General features: G+C 47.3%; 1 protein-coding gene across 1 annotated transcript; it reads left to right on the top strand.

The window, feature by feature from the left end:
* Positions 1–1,860: 1,860 nt before the first annotated feature.
* Positions 1,861–23,147, top strand: prkci (protein kinase C, iota). The gene is made up of 18 exons (XM_056595777.1): positions 1,861–2,202; positions 7,874–7,995; positions 9,542–9,631; positions 12,398–12,448; positions 12,662–12,747; positions 12,912–13,049; positions 13,204–13,258; positions 14,545–14,600; positions 15,440–15,616; positions 16,924–17,021; positions 17,521–17,607; positions 17,722–17,857; positions 18,210–18,297; positions 18,557–18,682; positions 18,998–19,077; positions 19,420–19,509; positions 21,011–21,126; positions 21,252–23,147. Exons 1-18 carry the CDS (start codon positions 2,120–2,122, stop codon positions 21,337–21,339), a joined length of 1,767 nt encoding a protein of 588 aa, XP_056451752.1. The 5' UTR covers positions 1,861–2,119; the 3' UTR covers positions 21,340–23,147.
* The last annotated feature ends 1,408 nt before the right edge of the window (positions 23,148–24,555 follow it).

The following is a 24,555-nucleotide window of genomic DNA, read 5'->3' as shown; positions in this document are numbered from 1 at the left end:
TTTTATCTGGGTTTATTTTAAATCCTTATAGCATTTGATGTTGTATTTTCCCTTCTGGTACAACAAAATGTCCCCCGAACAGAACTGAAGAACAGATATTCTCACAGAGCCTGTCACTCACTTATATATGATGGATGTATCAAATACAACCTCTTAAATTGTACACCTTTAACCAGTTTTGCTGGTTTGCTCCTATAGTTCGAGAGGTCCTATATATTAGCGCTATATGTTTTTTTCTGGGGGAGGGTACAAACAATGTATTGTAGTTGAAGTATTTCCCAGAAATACCAATTGAATGTAGTTTCTATGCTCATTGAAATTCATTTCCGAGGCACGCGTTTGCGGCAATGTGAATTTCTACGCTCTTTTCAGATTAACAGAGAACTGTATATCCCCTCTAAAGCCCCAAACCTAGCAAGACTATGTCCAAATGGATGGGGGTCTGTTTGCCAATCGTTCGGGACAATGCTCAACGAGGGAGGAGGCGTCTGGGTGCTGGAGATGGTTGTTGCCATGGTGACTGATGCTGGTGGGACTGATGGCAAAAACAGCTGCTCTTTTGGTTCCTGTAGTCCATTCACTGGGGCTCCTACAATCCATCCCTCATCACCTGATATTGAACCCCATTTGGGTGATCCTTCTCGTTTCAATGGGTCTCTGAAAAAAGCATCTATACACAAAAATATATACTAACTAAAGAAATAAATGCCAATACACAGGCATTGTCCCACACCAAACACCACAACTCCTATCAACACACAGCATGAACAAGACTTCTCCACACAAAGTTCCCAAATGTGATAGTTAACATTAAAAACACGTGCACTTGTCATGCACACACACACACACACAAACACACAAAAACACACGCACACACACACACACATACACGCACCCACACATACTGAAAGAAACATACACAAACACACACTGAAACAAACCCACACACACACAAATATTTAGGCCTCATGCTACATACATACATAAATACAAACATACATACTTACATACATACATACATACATACATACATACATACATACATACATACGTACATACATGCATAATACATACATACACAAATACACATACTACATAAAGAGCAATAACAATGGACTCAAGGAAAATACATGCACAACTTTTTTTAAGGTACACAAGTAATGTGTACTGTAAGATGAGGAAAATAAGTTTTATGATCGGCAAGTAAGTCAATTTTTTTAGATGAAAGGAAAGTGGCCAATCTTAGGGAGAGACGGAGGAGATAAGAAGTTCATTACAACAGGGGACTAGACATGCTTTTGGTTTTGTAATCCATGTTGTTTTCTTTGCAACTATTATTTCCTTTGCCAGAATAATAATTGCAATTATTGCCTTGTGAACCTCCTTTAAAGTTAATAATATGATAAACGAATGAATGAGACTTATTTTTTCTTATTATCTCTGAATACATATGCTATGGATTGATAAGGAGATTTAAGAAAGAAAAGAGAATTAAAAAATAAAATAAAATTGTGTCAAATGAAGTCAGAGTTTACACTAATGATGCATTAGGTGTCCATCAAGAGCGAACTGCACCATCGAGTTCAAAGAGATCAAAGAGGATGAGACCATAGACATCTTGGATGAGACAGTGAAAACATACATCCCCTCTCTTCGTCTATTTGGTACGACCGGCAATGGTCTATATAAAAAAAGAAGAAAATAAATTGCTTTATCATAACTCTTAATAACAACAACAGCACGTACTTACCTAAAAACATATTCTAATTAAGAGCATAAATAATGAGGGATGACAATCTACCAATTCGTTTGGTATTCCATTCTTTAATTCGTGTAAATACCAGAGTTATGCACCCCTATACAATTCCACTAATGGGTTAGTCCGTTGTTAGGCCTTTGCAGTAGGGAGTTGTTTGGCGGACCCCGCAAGTTTTTCTTTACTTGGGACATTGACTTTGTTTATTTACGAAAGTATTCTTTCTTTCGATTTCTGGTAATTTGGCAGCCTACCTGTTTTTTTGTCTGAGGGAACACATAAACAAACTATTTCGGGGCACGGTACACCACTACAACGCTACAGAAGGAAGGCATCCTGCTCGGTGGAACCGCGGCGGAGCTTATGATGCCGACGTTGCGGGACAGCACCATGTCCCACCCGGGCGAGAATTCACACCAAGTCCGGGTCAAAGCGTACTACAAAGGGTAAACAGTTTATTGTTCGTATGTGTCGAATACAAACAAACATGTATGCGAACGCTGGCTTTTTGCTTAGACTTCGAGGTGTATCTGATCAGCTGGCTAACGTTAGCTAGCTAAAAGCTATCAAGCTTGCTAATGTGGGCTAACCAGCTAGATAAACTTGACAAGGCAGACAGTCAGGTGAAACTATCCAGACCTGCTGTCGATTCAAATTCGTGCCTGGTAGTTGACGTTATTTATAGCGTTTGTCAGCAGGGTGTTTGGGTACTTGAGGTAAACGAATGAAGCCACTTGAACGGCAATAGTTGTGTCCTCTTTTGAAAACCCAAAGCTCTTTGGGTGATCTGGATCCTTGTGTACATGTCATTAAACTTGGCGTTCCTCGCTTACTGCTCGCTCATGTGTCATGTGAGCTGTCGATACCTCCTGGCTAGTTTCCTTATTACGACAGCGAACCAGGCTTTACAGGTGGCTGATAGACACGGACTGTGATTTATGATTAGCTGGTTCTTTATGTATTGGGTATAACCATGACGTTATTGGAGGGGGTACAGGGTGGTAGTGTCACCTGACCATAGTGAGTTAAATATTTACTTGTGTTTCCGTACTCGCACCTGAAGAAGTTCTTCGGCCGACTCGGAAAATAAAGGTTCCACGACACTCCCCTTTCGTGGTTTCTACATGATTAAGGCACTGATTTAAGTATAGCCTAGACTGGAAAAACGTGTGGTACAAGTCACCTTTTGTCAGGCCTATTGTATGCCAGGCTGACTTATTCGTTCAACAAGCGTTACAATGTCCTGGTTGACAAAATGAGGCATCCAAACTATTTATGAGAGTGGTGAAAAGGAATGTGAACTATGTGGGGGTGAGATGAAGTTGTTTAATCAGTGGTTGGAGTACGTGTATGTTATAGCCCCTGATGGCAAACATTATTAAAGCATGTCTTTGATATTATTTTATGTAGTTCATGTTGTTTATGTTTTTTTTTGATTGAGACGTGTTCTCTGACAGTAAATTAGGGTGCTTTACTTGTACTGTAAGTTTTGCTTTATTGGATACCTATTTTCTTTGAGATCATTCATTCCTTATGGTATAGCTATTCCAGAAATGCAGAGAAGCTATTATTTTGCACTATAGTATGCATGCATACTTAGATGTATAGCCATTTTCTATTGCCTCAAATCATGGGTGGAAAACACTGAACATTTCAGATCCCACTCAGAATAGCATCTAGGAATGACATCTGTAATACCCAATGCATTGTCCTATGTACAACACTGTTTTCAATGTGGGTGGTATGTTGTTTACACCCATTCAGCTGGTTCTAGTTCTTTGTCAGTTCGAGTGTCAGCACCTTGAGTCTTGTGTCAGCCTGTAGCAGCCTCAGCCTGTCACTGCTGGGTCTTCAATTGTACTCTTAAAGACAAGCAGCGGACACAGAGTAACGTTTCACCCAGAAGAACCTTACAGGGCAACAAGAGTTTACGTAGTTCACAAAAAAAGGTTGAAGCATCCTCTAATTCAATGTCAATAAAAATGGAACAGACTTTCTTATGGAAGTTCTATTCCTAATCTATTTGGATTGTATACAATTTTATTCAACCAAGTCTTATTACTTTTTAGTGCATGGTTTCTCTTAACTCATGACTTGCACCTGCAAAAAAAATTCTAGATTGTTCTGGATTCTTTCCTTTATGGTCGTTGAGATTCGGAATGTGTTTGTTTTTATTTTTATATTTTTTATACCCTCATGGTTGCTAGAATATTTTTTAGTTGTACCTTCACTTTGCTATTTGTACATTTGGGCCAGTATTTTATAGCAAGAATGTCATACAGTGTAAAAATGATAACCATGCACCCACCAGGTTTTTGCGGAGGACTCTTTTCAATCTTTTCAGTTTATTTCCTATTTACACGAAGGTTGAAATAAAACAACGCTGCCTAAAAAAACTGCTACCGTGTCAGTCAAGCCCGAAATGTTTGATCGAAAGATACCTCTTACGTTCTCCCTTTTATTCAAGTCTCTTGCTTTTAACCCAGGTTTCTATAACAAAACAAGCTAATATATTCTGAAGGTCGCTGAGAAACTCTTCGCCTTTGGTTCGGTCGCTGGGCTAATAAACAGGACCAGTCAGACTGTAGCTGCTATTCTCCAGGATTCCTGGGCCAGGCATGTTGTTTGGCAGGAAGCGGGGCTTACACTGACTCGACACCCATTTGAATAGGCAGTTCTTCTCAGCAGCTCCCTGTTTGTTCCCCTTTCCCCCTTTTTGTACGGCAATGCAGTTGTTTTTTAGTTTTTTTTTAAGAGCGATGCTGTGTGTGTATCACTACTTGGCGCTGGCCTTTGTGTACAGCAAGGGAAGCATTGGTGGTTCGGCCCGGTAGAGTATGGGTTGCCCTGAGAGCCCCATCATCCCTTTGCAACCTTCAGCCGCTGAACCATTACGCTTTGGAAAGCCTGGCGTTGATGGGCCATCTTTTAACGGTCACACAAAGGATGCTGCTGATGGCAAAAGAGCTGGAGTGCTCCTCATCCCACACTGCTTTGCCGGCCATTACCTAGTTTGCACTGGTGTGTGTTTGTGCGCTTGTGCGTGTGTGTGCGCGCGACGTGTGTGCGCCTATGCGCTTTGCGCCCACTGTGCTGGGATGCCTCCTGGTGGGAGCGCTGCAGGAAGGACGGGTGGCTGTGTTGGGGGATGTTGCCTAGGTAACCTTGAGCATCCTCTAGTCTAGGTCAGTGCAACTGTTCAATTCATCAAGGGTTTGCGGCTGCACTGCGGGGCTCGTGTGGGAGGGTGGGCAGGAGGGAGGGATAGTAGAGGGCGTCAACGTTGCGGTTCATCAGAGACGGGGAAACACGTGCATCTCTTTCAGTTACATGTATCTATTCATATTTTTTCTATACGTCTGGTCATGGCTCCCTGTGTTTTATTCTGTGCAATGGGTGGGGGTGGTGGTGGTGGTGGTGGTGGGGGCATACCCTTGCCTGGCTGTGGTGACAGAGAGATGGATGGTGCTTGATGTGCCTCTGAGCTCAGGGAGAGGCTCAACGACCCCTATCCCCCGCTTGGGCGCTCACCTGCGACGAATGGCCCCATGCCGGACAGAAGGGACGACGACGCAGTCGCACACTCCCCAGCCGCACACTCCCCAGCCGCACACTCCCCAGCCCCCTCCCCAGCCCCCTCCCCACGGCAATCTCTATCTTTTTTTATTTGTAGCCGTTCATACCGAGGCTTGATCGTAAGACAGCGGGGCCAGAGAGACATGCCAGGTCTCTCTGTGTGGAATGTTGCTTTCCCACGCCCCCCCCCCCCCCCCCCCCCCCCCCCCATGCCCCATTCCTACCTCTTAGTAGTAGTGGCATGGTGCGTTGCTGGTGTCTAACTATGAACACATTCCTCTGGCCTTAATCATCCCTAAGAAAACATGGCCCGTGCCTTGGCTCCTGTACACGGCCGCCTTCTATGAATTGAACTCGCTGCCGGTGTTGACCGCGTGTCATTTTCAGTACTTGAGTGCTCGATTTATCATAGCAGTGGTGAGCAAACAAAGGCGTGGATCAGTAGGCTTCTGGGTATCGAGCGAATATGTGGTTCAACGGTGCCGCCCTCAACAAAATGGCAATATTCAGCCTTCCTGTTTGTGATTTGCTAGAAAATATAGACTTTTTGGGGGATAACCATGTTAATGTATCTTTCATGTTTATATTGCAGTGGATATGTTTTCAACATCATTTTCACTTGACTGCACAGAATGCATACGGCCCTAGGCAGAGTCTGTCTATGTCAGCAGTGCGTGTTTGTTGAGGGTACCCCAGACTTGGCTAAACTTTAACTATAGCCAAATAGGCTCTCTGTGTTTACCGAACGGCCCGAGCTCGGCTTGGCTCCGGTTACACTGTTGGGACTCAATTCGGCTGCTGGAAATAAGGTGTTTTCTGTTGTCTCGCTGTATATAGCACACACTAGACCGTGTGAACGTCTGTCTCCTACACCCCTGCACGCAGTGGTGTGTTTTCAGCTTTTTAACTTCCCTTGTCGTGCCAGGTAGCAGAGACGGAAGAAGAGCCTTTTCTGGCCTGAGATTAGTGGGCGTGCGTGGGAGTGTAGTCGCCATAGCGGCGGCCGAAATATTTCCCTTTTTTTTTTTTTTTTTGGCTTTTGTGTTCTTGTTTTGTTTTTTTCTCCTCCCTGCGTTCCTCGTTAGCGATCATTAACGTCAACAGGACGGAGGAGGGAGTTAACGAGAGGAAGGCATCAGTGGGAGGAGGGGCCATAGGTCGTCAGACCTATAGTAGTTTCGCTGGGCACAGAAATATTTACTTACTGGGAGCAGGAACTCTTCAGAGTTTATTACCCTGCTCTATCGGAGCGGCCTCATCACCATCGTCATGAGTCGTTAAGACATTGACATTATTGTCATTGAAGCACAGTGTCGAGAAGTCCCACCTTCTTATATTTTTATCATCTTTTATTAATAACTCTTCAGACTTGTTGACGTAAAGCTCACGACGTGTGTGTGTGTGTGTGTGTGTCAGAGTTTTTATTTTTATTGTCCGACTATAAAGCACCTGGGCTGATTGGACTTGGAGCCTCATAGGCGAGAGCTATAACAAATGAGGCGACCTGCCCCCCCCCCCCTGTAGTCGGGTCCTTGGCCTCCATCTTCTCCTGGCCGTCTCCTCCCCCGGCCATGTCCTTCACCGTGTCCTCCACCGAGCCATGGTCCGCGTCAGACCCCTGGTTGCCTGTGGGCCTTGTAAAACCTCTTGCTCACCCACACACACACTCATAGACTCCTGTTGCGCAGTCACCTCTGTCCTTGTCAACCAGGGCTCTTAGAGTGGAGGACGTTAGTGGTGATCATGGGGGGGGGGGGGGGGGGGGGGGTGGTGGAGGCTGGGATGGAGGTTGGTGGGTGGGGGATGTCCTCCTAGGTATGATTCACTTTGTCAGCAGCCACGGAGCAATTCTGTGAAACCCAGCACTGCTGCTGCTGCTACTACTACTGCTGCAATCGGTTCAATGGTGTTTATGTGTGTGTCTCGGTTGATGGATTGTGGTTATTGTTGTGTGTATGTACTGCGGAGGTGTTGCTGGTGGGTTAAGGTGAAAGAATCCCGTTTTTTTTTTTCCTTTTTTATTCCCTGTCTGTATTTTCTCCCTCGCTCTGAGTCTTGGAACCAATTTTATATTGCAGTGAAGCAGGCTGTGGGCCACTGAATACAAGCGTGTGTTTGCCTGTGATTCACACTGTTTTGGTCTTTCACTCACACTCCCTCCATCCCTCTCTGTCACTCGCTCCCATCGCTTGCTTCTTGTGCTCTCGCACGCCCACAGTTGTGCCTTGCAGATCACACGTTATATGTGGCAGACTGAAAGATGGTGTGTGAGTCACACAGGAGTATTTTGAAAGGGACGGAAAAACCCGATTTTAATCTCGAAGTTCCCTTCTCTGAGATTTTCCTTTTTGGTCAATGTCTGAGCTACTGTCGGCCATGGCTATATAACTGAAAGTGTGTGTGTCAATTCCATTGATCAGCCTGTTTAAGTCATTCTATGTTTAGTATTGCGTGTTTGATATTACGGTATGTTCATGCTTGGTAATGAGTGGTGGTATAAACGTCCATCTCCTAATCTAATCCGTCTCCCTTCCCTCACAGGGACATCATGATCACCCACTTTGAGCCGTCCATCTCCTACGAGGGTCTGTACGGCAAGGTGCGGGACATGTGCTGCATGGACAACGACCAGCTCTTCACCATGAAGTGGATAGACGAGGAAGGTCCGTCTCCCCCCCTCCTCCCCCCCTCCTCCCCTCCCAGCCGTCTCCCTGTTCCTCGTGTGCACGGCTCCTTCTCCGTCGACCTCTCCTTCCCGTAGCCCCATTAGGAAAAGCCCCATCCGAATCCATCTCCAGGATTGCTGTAATGATGACCTCGACACCACGGCGTGACTAGTTACAGCTCCAAGTAGCTAATGTCGCCGTCGCCATGGCAGTGCCAAGGTTTTGCAAGATGTCAGGCTTAATGATCCACCTTGTCAAGTACGGAGGAGGGATTATTGATTTTTTTTTTTATTACATCTGAGTAGATGATTGTTGCCAGGGTTACTAACGTGGGTGGTGGATCAGACGGCGAATGGCACCGGCTTCTCCTTAACTCGTCTGGAGGAAATGACTCCAATCGGATCCTTGTTGTGTGTCTCGCCAATTAATATTTTGATTGTGTTGAAGTGTGAAGTTCGACTAAACCAGCCAGAGAACCTCGGCAGCACAGAAGACACGTCGTTGTAAACCTCAGAGACTGCTCGGTCCCGACTGAAGAGAACTACCATCATTGGGGTTCTTCTCTCTAGTCAGCGCAGGGACTGCAGTGTGCGACTCATTTCATATCCCCCCCCCCTCTGTGTGTGTGTGCGCGAGATGGATAGTACACACACACACACACACACACACACACACACACACACACACACACACACACACACACACACACACACACACACACACACACACACACACTCTAGTCGATGACAGTGGGAAGAAGAGGCTGGGTGCAGCCCTGGAGTAGGCCTACTCTCGTTTGTGCCGCGCACAACCTTAAAAAGTCGTCTGTCATCGACTAGATGGAGTGGTGGGGTCGCCCCGTACGGGAGAAGGTCACGCTGACCGCCCTCATTAGTACCAGGCCCGTTGCCACCGGTGACCATCCCCAATTGTGAATCCCCCGTCGACGCAATTTAGTTGGGCTACACACACGACCCACACGCAGGAGTGCTGTCTCCCCAGCCCCCCCCTCACTCACCCTTTACCCAATTAAAAATGCAACCAGTCCAGCGCCGTGGACATTACTGTTTGATTTCGTCTTCTGGTTTTACTCCGACCTTAGGTGAGCTACATTCATCTTATTAGCTCAACATGGGCCTGGTACAAAAGAATACCACCTGTGCACAGCACACAATATTTATGTATCTTTATAATCTAGTCCAGGTTTATTGTCAGATGTTTGTCGCGGTCATTAGCTAGGTAGGCCACCCAGAATGCAATCGACGGTCTCTTCTTCCTCCTACATATGACTTGTATATCGATAACCAGAGGGAATCTGGCCTTGCCTGTTTGTTTGTTTGTTTGTTTGTTTGTTTGAATGATTTTCTTATTTGTATTGTTTACGAATGAAAGAAAATGCAGCTGTCCATTGTAATCATGATGTGTGTCACCTTTTGTTATTCACAAATGACCGATCAATTGTAAGACGTGGGTCGTTTTCCCCCGATGCGGCTGTCAGCTGTCTCTGTGGTCTAAGTGGTGCTCTTGTCTGCTCCCTGGCTAGGTGACCCGTGTACTGTGTCCTCCCAGCTGGAGCTGGAGGAGGCACTGCGTCTCTACGACCTCAACAAAGACTCGGAGCTCATCATCCACGGTGAGTGAGGCCGCCTGCTTCAAAGATAACAATGTTGCAGCTGTGTCTGCGATGAAAGGTACGGGCCATACTCCCCCGGTGGCCATCTTGGCTCTGAGCGCCAGCCCGCTGGGAGAATTGAATGCGGAATTCGGTGGCCCCGCCCAGCTTGTGTCTAAAAACCAAGATGGCCACCAGGTGGATGATGTCAGTGAGCAAGGGAATCATTTATTGCGGTATTGGCTCGATACGAGTGTGGTTGTGCACTTGTTGCGTACACCACCTTCTAAACTCCTCAAAACTCACCTCTTCACCCTTGCGTACTGCCTGTGACCCCCTCCTCCCTCTTGTTTGTATGCTCGTGTGTATTTTTGAAGTTTTGTGTGTTCCTGCCCACATTGTTAAGAGTCCTCGAGTTTGAAAGGCGCTATATAAATCAAATTTCTCATTATTATTACTTGCCCGTGGATGCACCGACACGAAAGCTTACTCAAAGCAAACAAAGGCACCCATCCAGGTGTTGTGTGCTCTATTACGGCGCCCAGCAGTTGAAACGGTATCCGATAGGTGTACATTAGCAGACGGACAGTGCAGAAAAGGTTGATCAATAGTAGTACTTCGTGTTAAACGTTCAGTGTGTTCAATTTTGTAGCAGAACAGACTTGGCCGACGTGGAATTAAATGTTAATTGTATTATCCCATGAAAAATATCTGTGCAACCTCATCACTATACGCCACTAATCCAACACACCGCGCCTTTAAATCCATTGAGCAAAAAAAAAAAATGTATTATTTGAAAACGGCTACTTAAAATGACGGTGGCTGAATTGTGCAGCATTTGCAGGTTAGAATCTGTACTCCGTATCAGTAAGTCCCCCAAAGGTAATTACCGGGTACTCGCACTGGTTCTTGATAAAACGCCATGTGTGTAGCCTTCCTTGAAATCAAACCACGTCTTCAGCTAAACCCTCGCTACGACAGTCTTTGCACAACCTTGGCTGAGCCCCCCCCCCCCCCGGTGGATTCCCATAGCGGCGCATTCTAAAAGCGCGTCATTGGTCTTGCGTCCGCATGTATTTATTTTTTCCGCCAGTGCTCCGTTTACACGGGCCGCGGCGTGTATCTGTTAGCGCAGGCGAGCGTGTGCACAACAATAGAGACATCAAACATATGGCTTGCGCTGCGCTGACCTGTGTAAAAACATTACTTCCGCTGTCGACGTCTGGGGGGTTGCCGGCCCGCCTCTGGCTAGATCCCTTCCCCGCCTCCAACCCGTGCCCACCCTCCTCCATCATGCCCGCCCATCCAGGGGTCTGGCCTGGATAACGGTGGGGTGGTGGTGTTATGTGGACTCTGAGGAATACCTGTGTGTGTGTGTGTGTGTGTGTGTGTGTGTGTGTGTGTGTGTGTGTGTGTGTGTGTGTGTGTGTGTGTGTGTGTGTGTGTGTGTGTGTGTGTGTGTGTGTGTGTGTGTGTGTGTGTGTGTGTGTGTGTGTGTGTGTGTGTTTTAATCAAGGCGCAAGGCGACAATGAGGGGTCAAGAGGAATGCGGATGCTGTTGTGGGGGGGGGGGGGTAGGTAGGAAGTGGATGAGGGATTCCTGTGTGTGTGTGTGGGGGGGGGGGGGGGGGGGGTGTTGTAGAGGGAGTGGGTCGGACTCCTGCAGGGGAGGGGGGGGGCTGTTTGCTAACGAGCGCACTTTTCGTCATTAGCTCAATGCCTCGCGCCGGCTGATAGACCCCGCCCCCTTGGAACACACACACACACACACACACACACACACACACACACACACACACACACACACACACACACACACACACACACACACACACACACACACACACACACACACACACACACACACACACACACACACACACACACACAACCAACCATCCCTGCTTCTTTTCTGCCTCTCCGAGACCCCCTCGATCGCGCCGTCTGTCTGACTGTCACTGGTTCAATATAGAACAGAACAGCCTGGGGCCTATCTCTCTCCATTGTCAGCAGGTGTTCATAAATGCAGTAATGAAGTGTAGGTGTCAAATGTAACACCAGACAAACAACCGCAAGACAATTATTCTTAAACCTTTCATTTCTGATATCGGATAGATAATTTTCACTGTTGTCTTGAATCTTTAATCTTGGCTTTGTAAGAATGTATTTTTTTTCCCTGCCATAACACAATTACCCACCTGTCAGATTGAGAGAAAGGCAATTATAATTATAACAACATTTTAATTACATGCCCCTCAAGAACGCAAAAATAAATCGATTTGACTATTATAATAAGGATCAGATGCCCAGGATATTTGCCATTTACTATGTCACATCATCAACATTGTATTACAGACCGTAAATGCCACATGCTACAGTATATCATGAATGACGTGGTTGTATCTGCATTAGAGATATAGTGGACTTAACATGTGAGGTCTCATTTTTGATCCTATTCCATTCTGGTTAAGAAATTATGTGCATTCCTGCCAAGCAGTCTCTGTTGATTATTACTAGTCTGGTCAGGGCAGGCAGATTTTCATCCATATTGCACTCTCCATCTTTCTCCACACCAATGTATCAATGCTGTCCCTCACTTTTTCCTCACTAAACTTTGTAATGCTCTCTCTCTCCACCAGTGTTTCTAATGCTCTCTCTCTCTCTCCACCAGTGTTTGTAATCCTCTCTCTCTCTCTCTCCAGCAGTGTTTGTAATGCTCTCTCTCTCTTGCTCTCTCTCTCCAGCAGTGTTTGTAATGCTCTCTCTATCTCTCTCTATCTCCACCAGTGTTTCCATGTATACCAGAGAAACCAGGCATGCCTTGTCCCGGGGAAGACAGTGAGTCATGGTTTTTGTTATTCCAGTATCACCTCACTTTGATCTGATATTAAGCCTTGAGGAGCCCCGCTTGCTTCTATTGAAGTGGCGGTTTCTTGCACAAAGTAATGTTTTTAAATCCATCATCAGCCGTGGGAAACACAAACACACGCAGACACACACACAGTGATGAAATGGGCTCTCACGCGTCCTCTGCTCCCCGCGCGACTCTAGAGTCTATATACCGACGAGGCGCCCGGCGCTGGAGGAAGCTCTACTACGCCAGCGGCCACGCCTTCCAGGCCAAGCGCTTCAACAGGGTGAGAAACGCACGCACACACACACAAACACGCGCGTCACGGTTCGCTCCCGTAATGCGTTGGCGGGTACTGTTTTGCGTTGGCGGGTACTGTTTTGCACCGGCGATCGATGGGGAACAGGGTTGTCACTGACGCTCTCCTCTCCTCCTCGCGGGGCCGGGCAGAGGGCCCACTGCGCAATCTGCACAGATCGGATCTGGGGCCTGGGCCGCCAGGGCTACAAATGCATCAACTGCAAGCTGCTCGTGCACAAGAAATGCCACAAGCTGGTCACCGTGGAGTGTGGGAGACAGGTGATCCAGGTGAGGGCTCTCTCTCTCCCTCTCTTTGTGTGTGTGTGTGTGTGTGTGTGTACGCACGCCGGGTTAGCGGTGGGTGGCCCTGGAACATGGCAAATATCATGGCGGCTTGTGAAATGTGTGGTTTTGACTACGGTACCCGTCCATTGTCTTCCAGGAACCCATCATGGCTGGCTCAGATCCTTCTCCATTAGACCATCCAGAACAACCAGGTAACACTCACTCTGTCACTCATTCACTCACTCTGTCACTCATTCACTCACCCTGTCACTCAGTCACTCACCCTGTCACTCAGTCACTCACCCTGTCACTCAGTCACTCACCCTGTCACTCACTCAACCTGTCACTCAGTCACTCACCCTGTCACTCAGTCACTCACTCACAGAGGCACCCCGCCCACCCCACTAGGACATTTCCCTGGCGGCAGGCAGGGTTGGCTGCAGATCAGCTGCGTCACGTGGGTGTGATGGACCGATGGGGGGGGGGGGGGGGGGGGTGCTCCTGTGTACCAAACAGACTTAAGACCCGTCAGGTGGTTGTGAAGCTGGACCCGCTGAAGGAGCTTAAGCGCCCTGCTGCTGAGGCGGTTTTATTTCAGGCTCCATGGCGAAAAAGAAATGCTAGGGCTTGTTTTGGTAAAACGCCACGATAAGAAATATGCGGGTTCAACGTCTCAAAAGGTTGTCGCTTTGCCCATGAACGATGTGCGTGTTAGTGGACAACAAAGACGATGTATCCGTCCGAAGCCAGGCCAACACATCCACTCTCCATAAAGTCCCGTGTCCATGATCCATATGTTCCCTATGGGACGAGCGTCAGAACTCCAGGCTGACCAACCAATCACACGACGAGCATTAATAAACGTCTATATTCATATAATTCATCAATGAATCTAACCGCAACTGTACAGCCAAGCGTCCAAATATAACAAGAACAGTAAATAGTCCTGAACCATATCAAAACGTTGATGTCCTGTTCGCCTCTCCCCGGTGATTCCATGGAGGCGGTGGTTCAGCCTAGTTCCTGGCTCTGCAGCTGATGCTTTATGGTGCTTGAGCTTATTTATGTCCCTCAAACGACTTCCATACACATCAATGCCTCCCGGCCCACTGCAAGCGGCAAGGGTGCTCTATCCTACACGTTGTAGATACAGTTAAGTGTAGGATATTGTTTCCCCATCTTTTATTTTAAACGTTATTCACGCCTTGTTAATTTATTTGAAGGTAAATGTAGTTGACCCGACACTTGCTGGCGTAGAGAGAGCTGCGTGAAGGGGCTTCTGTTACCGAGATACAGAGGAGTCTCTCAGAGGCTGGCGAAATAACAAGGGGGGGAGGGGGGGAGGAGGAGGAAATCCAAAAGCATGTGACGATCTCTCACCTATTTTTTTTTCCTCTGTCTCCTGGCGGGTCTTTCCGCCTTCTCCCTCGCTCCTTCTGTATCGTCTGTCACCCTGTCTGCCACCCCCCCCCCCCCCCCTCCACCCTACTTCTCCCAGGTCCTCTAAATAAAGACTCCCGAGAGAGCCCAACCTACGAGGGAGAAGAGAAGGAGGTGAGAAAGAATCTCTGCTGGTGTGTGTGTGTGTGTGTGTGTGTGTGCCCGTGTGTGTGTGGTGTTGTGTGTGTGTGTGTGTGTGTGAGCGTGTGTGTTTGCCCGCCCACCTCCGACAGACCGCTCGACCGCCGCGGGCAGCCGTGCACGCTCCATGAGGTGCGCACACACCGGCTCCCGTGCGCCGGTGTGAGCCAGCGTAGCGTGCCGACGCAGGCCTCTCTCGGCATTGATTTCCGTTCCCGGAGCTCGTAAAATAACCTTTTATCACAGCTCTTAACACCGGGGGCTGATGAACCGCCAGGGTGGGGTAGGGGGGGAGGGGGTACCACGGTCCACTCAGAGGAGAAAGGGTTTGAGGCGGACGGAGGGACACACTCGGATAAAGAGCTCACCCAGGAGTGCTTTTCTGGGAGACTGTGCGAGGGGGACGAGTTTGAGTTGAAGAGTGCTTAAATTTGTTTGTGTGGGAATCGGTCGAAGGCTGTCGGGGGAGGGGGCGGTACTGACGTAGAGATGGGGGGGCATTGGTTCAGCTCAGAAAGGCTAACACCACGGTAGGGGCTAGAGACAGATTTCAACCGGGTGCTCACTCCCGACACGGCTGTCATTAAACTTCCCAGTGGATGAGGATGTACTGTGACTACAGAGCTGGGATCACGTCCGGGACCAGTCTGAATCCCACGTCATCCAAGGCATTAAAGCACATGGGCTACATGCGTCTTCAATCCAACAGTCATAGACCACCCCCCCCCCCCAAAAAAAAAACGCACCTCAACCTTTTTTTGCTTTACTATCCATCAATCCATCTATCTGTTCACGGCTACTGCTTTGCCCAGGCACGGAGCAGTCGAGAGACGGGGAAGTCGGCGTCCAGCCTGGGCCTGCCGGACTTTGACCTGCTGCGGGTGATCGGGCGCGGCAGCTACGCCAAGGTGCTCCTGGTGCGGCTCAAGAAGACGGAGCGCATCTACGCCATGAAGGTGGTGAAGAAGGAGCTGGTCAACGACGACGAGGTGGGCTGCCCAGCGCACCTGTACACACTCCGAGTCCTCTGTTCTGACTGTCAGGGAAATAATGGTTCAGTTAAGTTCCCTAAAAAGGAAGAAATAGCTCTTGGGTCTTAATTGGGCAACCTATGAAATTTTGATGTGTGACTAGATTCCGTACCACATAAAGATTTAGAAAAAAAAAAATATATATATTAGATTCATTTTTGCTGATTTGGATCTATGTATTTGCCTTTTTCAAAAGGTTGAATTAAAAATGTATGAATTCAGATTACCTTGTTTTCAATGGTCATCTGAATGTCCAAACATTAAATATTGTGTGCTCTATACAGTTTTAAGTTATTTGTGCTGCTATGGTGTTTTGAAGTTTGTGTCGAGTTCCCCACTAGCTAGCCACTTATAGATCTGCCACATAGTGGGGGCCATTTATGTTGCCCAAGGCCATTCATCTGTAAAATAATCACCATGTCAATTATGTTTCCGGTAATCTTTAGTGACGGCATGTAATGAATGATTTATAACGTCTGGAGTCGTGCCTCAGACACTGTGGATGGAGGGTGCCCTTGTTTGATGTTACACATCACACAAGTTGGGGTGAAGGTTGGTGCAACGGCAGAGCCATCGCTCTGGCCTCCACCCCGTCCATAATGGGTGCAATTAGCCTGCCTAATTGGAACAGATATTGGCTTTGTCTCGCGTGATGGAATGTGCGTCCCTCCTATCTCGTCGGGTGGCCAGAGCGATGGCACTCGGCGACGGATCTCGTTAGCCTCGTCACTCGATAGAGGAGTATGGGGGAGGCTTGGATAACCGTCACGTCATCACACATCGATCTCTGCGCGCGCACGCGAAGCGCCGTGGCTGTCGGCGGTGGTAGTAGTTAGCTTTGATTAGACACACTTGGCGTGATTGACGAATTGACATGTGCTCACCGATCAATGGCCCAAGTGTTTCTCTGTCCCCGTCCTGTCAGCGGGCCCACGTAGCCACCGCGTCCAGACAAACGATCATCTGCCCGTCGATAATGTAGCCCCCCCCCCCCCCCCCCGGGCAACACCGTTACCAATCAGCTGCCCTGGCCCCACTATCTGGCTTCGATCCCACAAAGTGCTTTTACACGTTCAATGTTATTCTGGCAGAATTCTTATGATTGTGTGTGTGTGTGTGTGTGTGTGTGTGTGTGTGTGTGTGTGTGTGTGTGTGTGTGTGTGTGTGTGTGTGTGTGTGTGTGTGTGTGTGTGTGTGTGTGTGTGTGTGTGTGTGTGTGTGTGTGTGTGTGTGTGTGTGTGTGTGTGTGTGTGTCACACCCCCAGGACATTGACTGGGTCCAAACGGAAAAGCATGTTTTCGAACAGGCGTCCAATCACCCCTTCTTGGTGGGCCTCCATTCTTGCTTCCAGACAGAGAGCAGGTAAGAACTTGCCCCCCCCAGCTTCTATAGCTCTGACACAACCTAAAGGTCCCCTAATATACCACCAGGTGTGATGTTGATTAGCCAATAAAAGCCATTTCACAATCGGTCCTCTAGTGAAATCACTCATGGTCGATTCATATGTAATCAACATCCCAGCTGATGGTCAAATAAATATCTGACTTTTTTAATAAGTGTTCGCTTTGGAGTTATTCCTATAACAAGACCGGGAGTTGATTTGTGTTGGCAAAAGTTTTGTTTTTTTTATCAAGCTTTTTAATGCATTAACATTCTGAGGCGTATTTCGACATCACGGTTGGCGCTTGGAATGTATGGAACTGTAGACAGACAAACTGATCATGTTAAAACAACATTGTGTTGAGCGGCAGGGTTTTTGTGTCGAGTTCATCACCCAGATTGATGATCCTATCTTTCAAATGAGAAACGAAAGAAAAAAAGAAACGCAAAATCCCAAACATGTTCCAACGTCTCCCCACAGACTGTTCTTTGTCATCGAATACGTGAACGGCGGCGACCTCATGTTCCACATGCAGAGGCAAAGGAAGCTTCCAGAAGAGCACGCCAGGTGGGGACCGCCTCAATATCCTCATTTAATATCGCTCATATACCTGGAACGGTCTCAGCCCGTCTGCTGGTGTTGCCCCGGGCCCCATTCAATAACAAAATAACCCTGCGTCAGATTCTACTCAGCGGAGATCAGCCTGGCACTCAACTACCTCCACGAGCGCGGCATCATCTACCGGGACCTGAAGCTGGACAACGTGCTGCTGGAGTCCGAGGGACACATCAAGCTCACGGACTACGGCATGTGCAAGGTGCAGTATGCCCGCTTATTATCTACCAAGTGGGTGCTACACATTGGTGGTGGTTGGGTCCCCCCCTTCACTGTAAAGCGCTTTGGGTGACTTGAGAAGCGCTGTATAAATGTAAAGTGAATTCATTATACACGGCCAAACGAAAAGGAACACACACAAACATGAACACACACACCTGTAAAAATATAACCGTGCACCCACCAACTCAATTAAACTCCAAAGATTTTTAATTTTATTTATAGATTTGTTATGTTCTTTGGATTTACTGTGTTGTCTTTTTGGAGTGATTAGTGATCCTGTGAATAGTGATCCTTTGAATAGTGATCCTGAACCTGATTTGCTTGTGTAACAGGAGGGCCTGAGACCAGGAGACACGACCAGCACTTTCTGTGGCACCCCCAATTACATCGCCCCTGAAATCCTGAGAGGAGAGGACTATGGTGAGAGTGCAAACATGTTTTGGCCCACTTTGCACTGTCCAATAGGCTGAATGAATTATAACTGAGAGGGAGGGAGTGCTGCTAATGTCTGACAAAATCCTTAGAAGACCTGAGGTAGTGTTTGCGGGATGAAAACATTGTACATTATTGAGGATTCAAACTGTAGCATGCGTGCGTGTGCCTCTCTGGACACTCATCGTCATTACACACAGATGCATACATGCCCCCTCACGCCTCCATGTGGCTGTGTGCGCCTCAGGCTTCAGCGTGGACTGGTGGGCTCTGGGGGTGCTGATGTTCGAGATGATGGCCGGGAGGTCACCCTTCGACATCGTGGGGAGCTCGGACAACCCCGACCAGAACACAGAAGACTACCTCTTCCAAGGTAGCCAAGCCTGGCTCTCAGCCTTTTTTCTATGCAAACGTTGTCTTACATTTTCCAGATTCATAGAATCTGGTTTGCTTTCAGGCTCTGTTGTACTATTATGCTTTCATTATCAGAGGTGTGTATATTTGTAATCATATTTTACGCTTTAATATGCTAGTGTATAATAACAATAGTATCCTAATAATAGTAACAACGCCTCTGGTATTGCTGTAAATATTGTCAATCGTACTGCTACAACACACGCATTGGTTGAATCTACCGGAGTGCTGGATTGACGTGCCCCCGTCTCCTTTCGTCTTTGCCGCTCTGCAGTAATATTGGAAAAACAGATCAGGATCCCGCGGTCGTTGTCCGTGAAGGCCGCCAGCGTCCTCAAGGGATTCCTCAACAAGGTAAGGACCTCACTGACCATAAACCTGTGACTCTCAGCGCCACGATCGCTGCCGGTCGGTTGATGTGGTGGTGGTTGTTGTTGGCATGGTAACGGACTGGACGGATGCTCCCCGTCGGTCGCTGTTGTCATGGCCACTGTTGCTCCCAGTCTGTTTTCCCTGTCAAACACTTTAAGTTTCAATCATCATCACCCCCCCCCCCCCTTCCCTCCTCTTCCACCTCCTCCATCTACTTACCCTCCACCCCCCCCCCCCCCCCCCCCCCTCTCCAAACCACCCCTTTTCCACACCACCTCCTCTGCCTCCTCGTCCCACTCATCTCTCCATCTGGTTCTCTCTCAGGATCCCAAGGAGCGTCTGGGCTGCCACCCGCAGACAGGCTTTGCTGACATCATGGGCCATCCTTTCTTCCGGAACGTCGACTGGGAACTCGTGAGTCATCCGCACTTCTGGTCCCATCTCGCTATCTCCTTCGCTCTCTCTGTCTCTGTCTCTCTCTGTCTCTCTCTGTCTCTGTCTCTGTCTCTCTCTCAATCTTTTTGTTTCGTCCCGTTTATCTATTTTCCGATGCGTTGATGAGCCAGGTGCACGCTCAAGTGGTCCCAGGGCCGATGATGACGTCACGGCACGCTATCGGCCCGACTGGTTCAAAGCCAATCCATGTATTGATCCCGGAGGGGTCGGGGAAACAGGCCAGACCGGCCACTAGACAGGCCAGGGTCAAATCAAAGTGCACCAGGTCAACCTCACTGTCTCAAACATCTCAGCTGAAGCACCCCCATCACCCCCCCCCCCCCCCCCCCCCTCCCCCCTCCTGGGCAATTCACCGCAGACCAGAGGTCATCCAAGGGATGACACAGAACAGAAGTTCCTGACGTAAACCAGACTGGAGGGGAGAACACGAAGGAAGGGGGGGGATGGGGGTTGTCTGTACACACACACACACACACACACACACACACACACACACACACACACACACACACACACACACACACACACACACACACACACACACACACACACACACACACACACACACACACACACACACACACACACACACACACACTGGGGAGGAGAAGAAACGTAAGAACATTGAAAAGCAGGGCATCATTAAGTCATATCACAGACGGATTGATAAGGGCAAGCAATAGATTGGTTGTTGTTCTTTTTATGGTAGCCCCAACAAGCTGAGGTCTTCGGACTTTTAGACCCAGACAGCGAAGGGGAGCCAGACAGATGGATAGAGATAGTCGAGCCCGGCAGGACGGCCCACAGAGGGATCATCATGACCTTTCACTGTCGGGCCTGGGCCGCCCTAGACCCATCAGTCGCTCAGGCTGTCTGGAGGCATCGGATTACACCTCTTCCTGCCCACCCTGCAGTCTGCCCTGAAAGCTGTCCCTGCACTACCCCTGTCTGCCTTCAGGGGGAGCCCCTGCTGGTTCACACACACTGCTGCTCCGCGTGTCACCAGTCACTATCAGAGTAGCACAGACTTTAGCCAGAAGTAGGACAATGGGAGTTTAGTGTACGTTTTGCGTTTTGTCTTCGAATGGATGATACTTTTTGAGCACTTTGCACTGAATCATTTTCTGTAGAGTTTTTTTTTGACAACATTTTTTGACACTTTAGTCAATTGCATTCAGGAAAGCCAGTACATAAATATAGGTTGGAAGAATGTGAATAATAATTACATTGTAGATAATGTCCGATTTAATAATGGCAATTCACATAAAACAACAGATTTCACGCATTTCATATCTCAAGCAAGTGAGGATCGGGTCTTCTCTTTCATCCTATGTGCATTTAAGCGTCTTAGAGTACCATATTAAGCGCTATATAAATTTCATTTATTATTATTATTATTATTTGAGTCATGCGTCTGTAGTTTGTATTCATTCTAGCCACCTGGGTGTATGTGTTTCAGATGGAACAGAAGCAGGTGCTCCCTCCGTTCAAGCCCAACATCTCCGGAGAGTTTGGCCTGGACAACTTTGACGCCCAGTTCACCAACGAGCCCATCCAACTCACACCTGATGATGAGTACGTCCTGTTCCATCGACATCAGACTCAAATAGTCTTTCAGCGATGCTGTGAGGAATCTCCTTTTAACCAATGCTCTTCTTCCCCTTCACTAATCCTTCATTTTGATTTTTTTTTTTCCTCAGTGACGTTGTCGAGAAGATCGACCAGTCCGAGTTCGAAGGATTTGAGTACATCAACCCGCTCCTGATGTCCGCCGAGGAATGTGTGTGAAGGGACCCTGTTGCTCCTGCTTGCAATCATACACACGCACGCACTCACTCCTACACTCGCAAACACACATTTACACCGACGTGACCCCGGCCACCGGTTTGAGGGGTCACGCGTGGGCCCCGAAAGAACGCTTCCTTGCCAAAACCATTTTCACGCTCTGCCATTTATAACCACTAGCCCTTAAGTCTAACCTCTCTCGTTTCTTAATTATTTTTGTATCATGTAAAGCAGCACTGTTACCATTTCTGCTCGTGGAGGGGCCTTCTTTGTTTCGTGGCTGTTGAGGCTGCAAGGTGTTTCCAAGGTTACTGGATTGGCATGGTGAGGGACGGAGGGGAGGGTGAAAGAGTCAGACCACTGGACATTAACTATGTTCTCCCGCTTTCTCTTTCTCTCCTTCTCCCCCTCGTTTTGACAGTTTGTTTTCAACACTCATTCTATTTGTATATATATAAATATATATATATAAATGTAACTACAATTCAGGATATGCGATAGACGAGTCCTTTTTAAGAAAAATGTAAAAACAAGTCTTGAGTCCATGAGCATTTTTGTGACTACATGGATGAAAGGCGGAAAAATAATTACTCTTGTTTTATTTTATTTTTTAAACAACCAATGGGTAACTATCTATACATGTTGTGCCGGCCTGGTTATCGGATCTAAAAGAAAGGTTTGGCTTCCCCTTTATCAGCGACGTGACGGACGAGAGGAGGTGTGAACCGGACATAAATAACGAGTAGAAAAATGACAAACTGTGAATGAAGGAGTAAACGACAGCGACCACAAGAGCAATGGAAGGGTCATATATACTGGCACGCTCAGCCGCTAAATTTAGCAACGCTGGGGATCTACACAATTCACGGGTACGCCCGACCACAAACATGTTTTCTGAGTACGCGGTTTTGCCAGTATGTTTTAGCAGGTACAGTATCTATAACCTGTATAAATAGGAAAATGTGCTGTATTGAGAGAAATTTTATATATATATATATATAAAGAATTATGTTTTGCTTTTTTTTTTTATTCCATGTCTTAATTCTGTTCCATTTGTACCATTTATTTTCTTCCCCCTGCGGCAACCATTCCATGTGTCTTTTAATGTCAATCGAAACACTACATGACTGCTGAAATCAAAGCTCAGCATGATGTCTGAGGTACCAAACGCTTTCACTTCACATCTATTGCTTGGGAGTCTGCAGTCGTCAGAGATCTCCACAACCCCCCCCCCCCCCCCCCCCCCCCAAACAGCCTTTACAAAAACAACTGTCATTGGCATCTGCGGTACTCAGAATGAAACCCTCCACTCTGATCATTTTATAACCGAGATATCGTTTTCCTCAGAGTTTTAATCAAACTGCTCTGCAGCATTTACAATCTCCCCGGGAACTGTTCTTTTGCCCCTCACCTGGACTTGGGTAAAGAGAGCACATTTACACCCTGCTTTTGGAGTCAAAATGTAGTTTTACTTGTAATATATTTATGGGCTCACGTGGTGAACAGAGGAACAAGCACATTGAAGAGTTGTTACATTGTTTTCTTATGTTTATCTCTGTTTTTGTTTTGTTACATTTTTTGTAATCACATTTTCTTTTCTATCTCTACGTTGATTTGTAATTTGTAACTTGGGTGACCCATGTGGAAAAAAATGATTGTTTGGATAATAATGCTGATGTGTTTTTTGTTGGTCTGAGATGAATGCCAATGAGACGCCATTCTTTTATCAATATATCAAGAGATAAGGCAGAAGATAAAATAAACATTTTATTTCCCCCTTGTGATACATCGCTTTAATGTTATTGTGCCACAGATAAAACTGACTGACCAGAGTAGGCTAGCCTATAGACGGTGATGCAATCGTTTATGGTGCAACCTCAATGGTGGTCAATGGTCAATGGTCCTTTCATTAAAACGACCTGTAATTGTTTTATTGCCGGGGCACCTAGAAGGCTTTTCCTGATTGCACACAGCTTTCTGGGAGACGGGATATAAGGGTGTGCCCTGAGTTCATTCCCCTGTAGCTAGTGTGGTCAGGTGACCCCTGGCCCTGGTTCATACTGGTACATAACCTCCCCCCAAACGGGGTGAAAAGGTCCTTGACAATAGCGTTCTCCACACACACACACACACACACAACGCCGAGCAGCGAGAGGTAAAAAAAATGCCCAACTGAAGTGATGTATCAAAAACGATGAAGCCATTGATTTGTGTGCAGCAGTACCGGATCGACATTTTCAAATTCCCATTTTTCTTAGTCTTCTGACGCAGGCCTGTACGTTTATTCAGATGAGCAGAGTGTTGCAGGCCTACTGTACTAATACACCGTTCGCATAACTGCGAGACAAACTTAACAAAGCCGTATAGAACAAGGATAAATGCCTTCTCGCATGTCTGTGTTCCCAGGAGGATGTGTTTGACATTGTTCTCGTGCCCTTTACGCAGAGAGAAAGGGGGGCGGGGGGTATAAGTACATCCCTCCAAGGCAGAATAGTTTCTCATCACCGTGTGGAAGACTAAGGTGAAGAAGACCAACCTTGTATCATTAATGATGTAAAACGGCGTAGGTTTGAGGGAAAACACCCCGTTTTAATTGCTTTTATCTTGTTTGGTGTTTTACGCTCAACCCTGGAGGGATTCATTAAGGACTGGAAATAAACACCACGCTGCGAAAAAGCCACCGCTTAGTAAAGCATACTTGAAACACTACAAGGTGCGTTGAGGGGGCTGTCGTCTGTGTACAATGAGAAGCTTGGCGGTGAGCGATGTGTCGTTGTTGCATACAAGAGTGTTGTCGTGCTATAGGCCTATATGCTTAATAATTGTAATTACAAGAATGGAGCCTAGTGGAGTGCCAAAATCACAGATAATTTCTTGAATATAAACTAGCAGCTTCCTAGAGACCGAAATGCTCTCCAACTCCAAAGTCTAAACCTTATCTGATAATTCACTAACTAGGCTACTATACATCATTTATGTCAGCTATAGTGAATAGGCCTACGCTGATTCCCTGTAAGATGAAAGCCGTCTGTGATGCTATAGGCTATAGATGGTCGTTTTGACCGGTTGTCATGGCTAAACCCTTAAAAGAAAGCCAGACCCTGTCTTAAAAAAAAAAGAAACGTGACCTCAGACCTGAGGCAAAGCAATGATCATTAGGGCTTACCCCACTGCAATTTCAAGGATCAAGCCAATGGACAGCTAAAGACGTGTTTCGAT

The sequence above is a fragment of the Gadus chalcogrammus genome, chromosome 8, assembly GCF_026213295.1.
Source record: "Gadus chalcogrammus isolate NIFS_2021 chromosome 8, NIFS_Gcha_1.0, whole genome shotgun sequence".
In the NCBI taxonomy this organism is placed as follows: domain Eukaryota; kingdom Metazoa; phylum Chordata; class Actinopteri; order Gadiformes; family Gadidae; genus Gadus; species Gadus chalcogrammus.
Note: the sequence above shows the minus strand (reverse complement) of the source record. Positions and strands in the feature narration are given on the sequence as shown.